The 9,657-nt window shown below is 54.1% G+C and overlaps 1 protein-coding gene across 4 annotated transcripts in view; it reads right to left on the bottom strand.

Annotated features, from left to right (window-relative positions):
- Window positions 1-554: 554 nt before the first annotated feature.
- Window positions 555-9,657, bottom strand: part of PTPN5 (protein tyrosine phosphatase non-receptor type 5) — a 53,911-nt gene continuing 44,808 nt past the window's right edge. For all 4 annotated transcript variants that reach the window (XM_019651410.1, XM_019651411.1, XM_019651412.1 and 1 more), the window contains 7 exons: window positions 9,487-9,571; window positions 5,582-5,661; window positions 5,261-5,398; window positions 4,621-4,731; window positions 2,328-2,488; window positions 2,130-2,243; window positions 555-1,692 (listed from right to left, as the gene is read on the bottom strand). In XM_019651410.1, coding sequence (XP_019506955.1) covers window positions 1,599-1,692; window positions 2,130-2,243; window positions 2,328-2,488; window positions 4,621-4,731; window positions 5,261-5,398; window positions 5,582-5,661; window positions 9,487-9,571 — 783 coding nt within the window. In that variant the 3' untranslated portion in view covers window positions 555-1,598. The remainder of the gene's footprint in view (window positions 1,693-2,129; window positions 2,244-2,327; window positions 2,489-4,620; window positions 4,732-5,260; window positions 5,399-5,581; window positions 5,662-9,486; window positions 9,572-9,657) is intronic.

Raw genomic sequence — 9,657 nt, 5'->3', positions numbered from 1 at the left:
ATAGAGCAGGAGATCTGAGCCCACTGCGAATTCCTGGAGCCCCTCGGGAGGGGCTGCTCTCAGACCAGGCCTTAAAAGGGAAATTGCTGGGTTGCAGCTGCTGTTGGGACCTGTAGGGCTAATGTGGGATAAGTTAGCCTTATCCTGGCCAACAGGGAGGAGCCTGGGGGGTGGCCTGAATGTTCCCCTACCCCCGCCTAGGATTCTCTAGCCCATCTGTCGGAGCTGGTGGCCTGCTAGCCACTGTGCCTTCTGTAGAAGCCCTCCACACCTGTCCTTGAGGCTCCCCATGGCCCAGAGCTCCTGGCTGGATGAGGGTGTGTGAGAATCCTCTCCAATGGATTATCTTTGGCTTTCCATATTCCCAATTTCCACAAGGGGGCATTAGGGAGTTTGAGGGTCGTGTGTGTGTGTGTGTGTGTGTGTGTGTGTGTGTGTGTGTGTGTGTGTGTACACACACCTGTGCGCGCATACACACACTCGAGGAGGAGAAGACTGGAGTACAAGGAGGCAAGGAGTGGAGGGGAGAGGCAATCACACAGACCCAAGAGGGCTAGTTTTGCTCAAAATGCTCCATTTATTGCTCTATTCAATGACCACGAGCAAATTATAAAAAGACATCAAGTGTCTCTGTCTGCCGTGGAATAAATATTTAAAGTCAGCAATAAAAACACGTGGCTCCAAGATAACACATGTTGCCAAAGAGTCATGCATGCCCTGCGGATGGGCTCTCAACACACGCATGGACATAGGAACACACGCAGAGCTACACGCAGCAAGACTTCTGGGAAGGCTTTCCCACAGTAACACAAAAAAAATGTTTCACACAGATTGGGGCCAAGTCCCCACCCCATCCTCGGAGCTACACCTTTCCCTCCCGCCCCCACCAGGGCCCAGGTCCTCTGGGTTCCCAGCCCCCATCGGGCCCCTTCCTTCCCAATGCCTCACAGGCTGGTCACTGCTCGTGACAGCATCTGACACCCCGGGGCCACCCAGGCTGTGACACTCCTCTCTCCCAGCTGAGAGTCCTCTCCCGTCTCACAAGCCCACCGTGCCTGACCCCCAGGACCTCAGGCCCCTCGCCCCACCCTCATCCCAGTCACTGGACGCAAAACGTCATCTGCCCGTTGGGAGGAGGGGGTGGGGCCGGAGGCAGGCACCTCTGCCTGGGCTACTTAGGGGCTGGAGCTCATGACCCCTTTCCAGGGCTGAGGAGACACAGTGTCCGGTATAGACAGCAGAGATGGATGGACAGACAGAACACGCAGTGGCAGAACACTTGGAGTGCGGCACAAACATTTTGGATCAAGTAGCAATGGAACCATCGTTAAAAACTGAGGCCCCAGGTCTGCGTGGTGTGGGTCAGGTCTTGGGGCCCCAGGCCTGGCCTGGCACATCCCTCCCCCACCCTGCCCCACTCCCCTATATATATATACAGTAGGAAGAGCTATGTTGGGGGAAAGGGGCCAGGCTGAAGGAAGCGGGGGAGGCAGGGCAGGGAGCAGGCCAGGACCCAAGGCGGGGCCCTGGGGGTGGCTGGGGTGAGGGTCCAGGCTCAGGCTGGGTGGTGCCCAGAGGACCTCAGAGGAGGAATGAAGTCACTCCAGGGACTGACAGGATAGCTGCTTCTCATAGAGGCTCATGACATGGTGCACAAACTGGTACTGCTCACACGTCTGGATCATGCCGCCCCTGCCCAGCAGAGACACACAGTGGGGATGGGGCTGTTGCGAGACGGGCTGCAGGAGGGTGTCCCCTAAACCCGTGGAGTACCAGTCATTCGTGAGGGGTCTTATCTTTATGCAGCTTAGAGAGGCCGGCCCTTTCCAGCCACTCCCCTGTCCTTCTTGTCCCTCCCGGCTCTGACACAGATAGCAGGGACGGGGACGGCATGTCCCACGGCTCTCAGCCCGTCCTCTGGCCACCAGCTCTTCCTCCGCCCTCTTCATCCAGCCACCAGCTGTCCGGATCCAGCCCCTCTGCCCATCTGTCTTCCCTCCCCGCATCAGCGCGTTGGTCCATACCTGCTGTGTCCTCCTGCCCCTCATCCCATGCATGTGTCAGTCTCTCCCTGCTGCCCCTGCTGCTCTAGCTCTCCAGGTGCTCCCGCCCCCCACCTGTGGGCTGACCTGTCCTGACGGAGCTGGCAGGTGGTCTTCAGGATGTCCACCACGCCCTCCTGCCGAAGCTGCTGGCAGCAGATGCTGGTGGCAATGAAGCAGCCAGTCCTCCCAATCCCTGCACTGAGGGCCGAGGGGGTGGGCAGAGTGAGGGGCAGGGCAGCAGGGGGCGCTGCCCTGCCCTGGCTGGTGGCTGGGAGGACCCACCTGCAGTGGACAACGATGGGGGCGCAGTGGGGCCCCTCCTGCTGGGTGGCCTCCGCCACTTCCCGTACCAGGTGAAGGAGTGGGGGGGCCCGGTCTGGGGTCTTCTGGTCAGGCCAGGATGTGAACCAGTAATGCTTCAGGCCTCGCTCTTCAGTCCCGCTCTGCCCAGGAGACAGAGGCCCACCCCAGATACACTTGAGCTCTCTGAGCCCACAAACCAGCCCAGGGATGGAGATGGGATGGGAGGAAGAAGAACACAGGAGGGAGGACACAGGGAGTGGGACCTTTGGCCTTGGCCATCTATAACACATTGCCCAGGGGCACCAGACAAGAGACCCAAAGCCATCTTGGTACTGGGGGCTGACGAGCGACGTCAGCATTGGTCTTCATGTCAGTTCTGCCCCAGCAATTCCGGCATCATCCAAGAGAGGTGAAGAGTCCCTCTCCAATTCATTCCTTTCTCTCAGTTCCTTAACAAATAGCCCAGGCACCCAGTGGAAGTTCTGGGACCCTTCCTCTCACCTCACTGTGCTTGGTTTGCCTACCCCTACCCCTGGCAAATGCTGTCATTTCCCTCCCTCCTCTCCATATTCCCCTCTCCACCATGACCACCTCTCTTCCACTTGGGCCTTTATCATCTCTCCCCGTGTAGACCTCTCCTTCCCCTATGACTGCTGCATCTCCACACCAGTCAAAATGGTCTGCCTACAGCACAAATCTGGACATGCTGCTCTCCTGCTCAGAACCCTTCCATGGCTCTCGTTACTCTGAATAAAACCCATTCTCCTTTGATTTCAGCCTGGCAAATAAGACACGCATTGCAGGTTCTACCCTTCTAGGGTCATCTCCTGCCCCTGCATACTGGTACTCTATGCTCCCACACTCCTAATGGTTTGTAGATAGAAACCTCTGCTACACACACACACACACACACACACACACACACATGCACATGCTCACAGCTATTCTATCTTCCATGACCTTACTTTTACTTTTTCCTCTGCCTGGAATGCGCCCTCCATTTGTCTGCCCCCTGGTCAACTCTTATTCATCCTTCAAAACCCCATTCAGCATCACCAGTTCCAGGAAGCCCTCCCTAAGCACCCCAGCTAGCTGTTTCCTTCTGTGTTCTTACCTACCTCTAGCTCAGTACTTACCATATATGGGTGCTCTTTGAGGAGAGTCCAGGCTTTAAACAGCTCTGTGTTCCCAGTACCCAACCCAGAACCAGGCCCAGGGCAGGTGCTTATAAAGGTTTATGGAAAGAAATAAATACTTCCCAACCCTCACCTGCCCAGTTCTTCCTTAACTAGTCCTGTGGCACTGAGAAGATGAGACAACCCCTGCCTCCCAGCCTCTCTTTCTGGGGAATCAGGAGGCTGGTTCCTTGGGAGCCTGCGTCATCTGCTCCCTATCTCCTGGCCTTTTCTACCCCCTAGCCAGACCTATAGCTCAGAGCCACTCAGGTGGAGAGGGTGCAGCTCAGAGGAAAAAGTCTCGGGCCTGGAGCTGGACCCCAAGGCTGCCAGCATCACTGGATTTTCCAAGCTGTTTCTGGATAGGGCATCAAGCTTTCTGGTGCCCGGTTCACGTCTTCCAACCTTTGGGGTTATTACTGTGGCTCCACCTTACCCAATCATGGCTGTTATCATTTTTCAAAAGCAGACCCACTGATCCTCCTGATTCCAAAGGAACAATCTCCTCTATTATGCTGCTCCTGGAAGAAGCACAACTTCAGGGTGGGAGGATGCCTCCCCCAACTCTTCTGGGCTGTTTTGTATTGCTCATATTTTGTGTATCTTCCTTTTTCCCCTTTTCTGTAATCACCACCTCTGTGCAACCCAAATGCAGCAAGGAGGGCCTTCCCTCTGGTGGACAGACTGTGTACTACAGGCCAGAAGCCGCGTATCGCAGGTAAAGGGGATTGCTTCTAGCCGGGATCTCAAAGTCATCATGGTCCTTTGGTTACAAGGACAGGGCCGGAGGCAGCTGGAGACCCCTTATCCAGAGAGTCCTGGATTTGGGTGCATTTAAAGCAGAGCTGAAAGGTATTATGAATGACAGTGTAGACACAGAGAGAGCCTAAGAGCATGAAATACAACTGAGGTTTGGTCCTGCTTCTGACCCCCAACTCCATTCACCCCTCCCTCATCCCTGCTCATCAGTAAATCCTGGGAGACACAGGCCTTAATTTCAGGTAGCGTGGTTTCTGGGACCCTGTTTTCTGTGGAGTCCCCAATCAAGCCCCTGCCCCCATCCACCCAGCCCAGCCCAGCCCAGCCCCAGGCCTCACCCTGAGAGAGATGAGTCGCAGCCGGTAATCCTCAGTGTGAATGACTTTCCGCACGGTGATCTCGATACCGTCATACACCACCTGCTCCTCTGGCCAATACTCAGTGCACTTCTGCAAGGGCCCAGATCAGGCTGAGATACCCTCCCAGTTCCCCAACCACACTCTTCCCAGTGCCTCTCCAGGGTTAGCCAGGAGAGATATAAAAGTGCAACAACAGGTTTGTGGTTAGAGAACACAGCTTCGTAACCTGTAAGTCACTTCCCTTTTCTGAGCTTCAGTTTCCTTATCTGGAAAATGGGAGTAATACCCATTTTGAAGGACTTTTGTGGAGTTTCAATGAAATGGGCTGTTACAGGTCTAGAAGTAGCCAGCACCAGCCCTGGGAAGCTGGAAGGCAGCAAAACATCCTGCTTAAGAACATGGGCACTGGAGGTAGAGAGGCCAGCTCCAGGCCCTGCCTCTGATAGCCTGTGTGGCCCTGAACAAAGGACTTCACCTCGCTGAGCCTCACACGTCCTCACCCTGACAGCAGAGTGAACACTATCAACCTCACAAGATTGTCGTGAGAATTAATAGGGAAGCAAGATGCTTAGCACAGGCACAAAGCAGCAGGCATCTGGTAACGGCGCGGGGTGCCTACCTCGTTCATCTCTTCGATGTTGGTGATCATGACAATGATAGGCGTGTGCTCCTGCCACACCATGCGCCAGAAGTCGCCGACCGTGCTGACGATGGGTCCCTGAGTGGCAATGTACACCTTCTCCTCCCCACCGTAGCCCTGCGGCCAGCCAAGTCCAGGCTGTCAGGGTCAGACGCAGTGTTCCCAGGACCCACTCCCTATACTCAGGCTCTTCCCAGGGGCTTGCAGCAGCCTCGCTGGCTTAGGGACAAGCCTAAAGGACGGATCCCATCGGTTTGGGCCTCCTTGTCAGGGAGAGGCCATCGGGATAGGGCTACGTACCCGGATGTAGTTGGCGTTGATGTAGGAACTCAGAGGGTCGTCAGGGTCTGGTGAGGTCAGACACACTCTGCTGTGAGGGTCTGGGGTGGGGGAGACAGGTGAGGCTGGGGTCTGACACCTGCAAGCCTGCTGGGGCAGGGCCCACCTTTTCTGGCCCATGCAGGGCACCCACATTTCTTCTGGAACTCTTGAAGTTCCTCTTTCCCCTGCCCAGTAGCAAAACACTGACCCATCCCTGCAGCCCACTGAGGCAGGTGAGGGCCAAGGCTGAAGAGGAAGTTAGAATGCAAGGCCCTGGGTCTCTACCTCTGCAGCATCAATGCCTGCCCCTTGCCTGTGTCCCTTAAACTGTCCTGTACTCACTATGCCTCATGTTCTGGAGAGAAGAAAAGCTAAGTCAAGAAAGAAATTACCTAGGGCACACATCCTAGACAGCAGGGGCAGTGAGAGTTTGAGTACACACTCTCATCAACGTGCTGTGCACACTTGTAAAGCACATGGCCTTTCTAAGCTTCAGTTTTCCTGTCTGTAATATGGGGGTAAAGATGCCTACTTCCACAACTAGACTGAAGAACAAAACGACAGCAACTTGTCTGTTCCCCTTCCCCCAATTCCCCAGCGCTGTTCCCATCCCCCCAATTCCCCAATAAAAAAAAATCTTTAAAAAAAGCACCACCCTAACACTATGTGGTCTGTTCTATTAAAAAAAAAAAAAGATGCCTACTTCCTAGGATTGAAAGGTAAGTGCGAAAACAGCTGTGAAAGAGCTCTGTAAACTGTAAAGTACTTTATAAAGGGCTGTTAAGATTTCGGGGATGAAAACTGAGGGACAACATTGGGATGAAAGGAGTAAAGCCTGCCATGTCTGAGATGAAGCTGTAGGTAGGGTCTTAAAGCTGAGCTGTGTGTACGAAGAGGTCTTTTTTCTCTTAACTCCATTCACATGTCAAATCCCATAGTCAAATCTCATAACATCCTGCTCTTCTTTCTGGAGTGGAATCTGTTTTGTGGCAGCTACAGCCTCTCCGTATTGGCTGTTCTGTCAGCCCGCGGAGGCTGGGATTGAGATGGGAACAGTGTGCGGGTGGGCAGGAGGCTGGCTGGGGGTCCCGGGGTCCTGGTCCTGGTCTAACTTTGTCACCAGTTCACCCCCTTGTCTGGGCCTCGGTTTCTCGCCTGTCTAAGGAGGCTGGACTGAAGGCACTTCCAGCATGTACAGCACGGGGCTCTCAAAGGCAGTGCAGGGAAGTGGCTAAGAGTCTACTCCGCAAAGCCAGAAAGCCCGGGTTCAAGTCCTGGCTCTGACTTACTAGCAGTGTCAACGTGGGCCGTTTACTTCATCTCCCTCTGTGCCTTATCTATCAAGCGGGAACATTTCTCGCACTACAACGGCACATCTTGTAAAGATTAAAGGAGTGACCATGACCGAGTCCTTAGAGCAGCAACTTGGCCCAGCACACAGAAAACAGTATACAGCAGGTTCTTCTCCTTGTCAGCGCCTGCCCAGATTGGGTGCCAAAAGTGCACACAGCCCCCCCTCTGGCCAGACACCAGGGTCTACTTGGTATTAAAGAACCACTGTGGGGATGGGCATGGTCCTATTGACCCTACTGAGCACTGCTTCCGTGCCTGGCACTGTGCTTGAGAGTAGACACTCCTAAATAAACAAGACACGGTCCCTGCCCCAGAGTGTTGGGCAGGCACTCAAGCAGTGTGTGGCTTGTGAGCCCTGGCGATGAGGACATAGAGGGGCCCCTCGATTTGGCTAGGGTGGTTAGGCTTCCCAGAAGAGGTGGTACCTGGGCTGGGTTTAAGGGACCGGTAGAAGAAGTGGGGAACACTGTTCCTGTCTGATTCAAGTGCACAGGGCAGGTGGGGGCTGGTGAGAGATGAGCTGGAGAGGAACCTGTTGACAAAGGGTCTTATAAACCACATTTATAAGGCTGGACCTAAGCCCGACAGTTACAGAGTGACACGACAATGTTTAAGGAGGAAAATGACACAACTGGATTTCTGTTTTGCATCATTTTGGTGACAATGGTAGAAGATGGACGGGAGGGGAGAATGTGGAAGTCAGGAGACCAGATGGAAGATTGCCGCAATGACCCAAGTAAGAAGTGTCAGGGGTCAGAGGGTATTATGTCAATGCCGTCTGTAACTAGCGCCCCTGGGAACTGGGAAACACGGAAGGCCCCCCCCCCAAAAAAAAAAGTCATTTGGCAGTGAAGATGGAGAGGGGGAGCTAGATTTGAGAGATTCATTCATTCATTCATTCGTTCATTCACATTCAGCCATTCATTTGCTCACTCAAATAGGTGCAGAATGTCTACTATGTATCAGGCACTATTTTGGCGCTTGGGACACAGTGGCAAAATGGACAGAAACTGCTCCTCTGCGTCTGGTTCTCAGTGCTGCCTGCTGGGTTACTGGTCACTCTGTGCTGAAACTGTCCTTGGATCTGTCTCTCCCACCAGCCTGTGAGCTCCCTATGTGCAGAGTCTGTGTCTCATTCATGTCTGAATTCTCAGCCTCAGCCAGGGGTAGGGGCTCCGGAAATGTACAGAATGTATGCAAGAACAATCCTCAGGGTGCTCTGGATTTGAGAGGGGGCTTCTGCCAAGACTGACCTGCCCTCTTGTCACTGCTTCCCCCGCTGCCCCAACACCCCCATTCTAGTCTCTGAGGACACAGGGTCAATTCTTGTTGGCCACAGGGAAGATTCTCTGTTGGGCTCGGGGCCCAGGAGGCTCAGGACAGAGGTGGAGGTAGCGCGAGGTCTCTCATCTATCCAGTACCCAGGGGAGCGATGGTCTGGCTCCCCATCCTTTCCCAGTGGCCATTCTGTGTGGCCAGCAAAGGCCTAGGTTCTGATGTACCTGAGCCTCTCCCTCCAGGTGGGGCTCGGCGGTGAGTGGGGGGCAAGATGAGGGAGAGGTGAGCAGCCCTGAATAGTGCATCCTGGCCTTAAATGGTGCTTTGTTTAACTGGAACTACCTAGAGACTGTGTAACCATAGCAACCACAAGTCGAAATTTTAAAAGTTAAAAATAAGTCATGACATCTTACATGTTGTTGGAAATGCTGATGGCAAAACTGCTTTTTTAAAGCCTCGTCACTCCACAAACTGAGCGGAGTACGTTTGTGGGGATTCACTTTCAACGTCACCTACCCCCCACCCCCCAAAGCTAGCCCTGGGGCTTGGGGTCAGAGCTCTGTAGGGTGACAGGCAGACAGGAGCTTGATTCAAGTTACCTGAAAATGACACACCAGGGCTGAAAGAGAAATGTTAGGTCACCTGGTCTAACAGCCCCTAAAGGGGGAAAACCCCTGTCAGACCTACCAGGGGATTGCTCATACAGCCTTGCGTGAACACCCTGACTGGTGGGGCGCTTACTACCTGACAGGCAGCTCCTTCTCTCCTGGGGTGGCTCTGCCTGTTAGAGGATGCACCGTCTGGACAAACTAAACTCAAGGCAGACAAAAGAGCCCAATTCTGGGGTCACAGAGGCCCAGTTTGAAACGTAGTTCTGTACTTCTGAGCTGTGTGACTGTGGATGAGCCACTTAACCTCTCTGAGCTGAATCTCCTCTCCTTAAAATCTGCCCACTCTGAAGAGACAAAGGATGTGCAAACACTTTCAGTCACCACGCACTGTGTAGGAGCTGCTGTTATCATCACTCTTTCTCTCTGGATTTCCAGAGAGCCCAGCACAACACTTGGCCAGGTCAAGGGTCCAAGTGCTGTGTGAAGGAATGAACTAACCTCTGCCCTCACCAGGGGGCATTTCCCTTCACTGGGCACCCCCACCCTCTGTCCTTAGCTCTGGAATTAAGGTCTTCCTCAGGGTGACGGGGCACCCAGGTGAGGATGAGCCCATCCCCACCCCCTGGGGGAGTCAATACTCACTGGGAAGGATGGTTCTGTACCGGTTCTTCCGCACCAGCCCAGGGATGTCGTACTCTTTCGGATCCACAAAGTTCATGGGGATTTCCTGCAGGAGGATGACACGGGGATGTGAGTAGCTGTGGGCTGTCACAGATGTTTGAGTCCAGGGGCTGGCTTCAGTACATGCATTCA

The sequence above is a fragment of the Hipposideros armiger genome, unplaced genomic scaffold, assembly GCF_001890085.2.
Source record: "Hipposideros armiger isolate ML-2016 unplaced genomic scaffold, ASM189008v1 scaffold_159, whole genome shotgun sequence".
In the NCBI taxonomy this organism is placed as follows: domain Eukaryota; kingdom Metazoa; phylum Chordata; class Mammalia; order Chiroptera; family Hipposideridae; genus Hipposideros; species Hipposideros armiger.
Note: the sequence above shows the minus strand (reverse complement) of the source record. Positions and strands in the feature narration are given on the sequence as shown.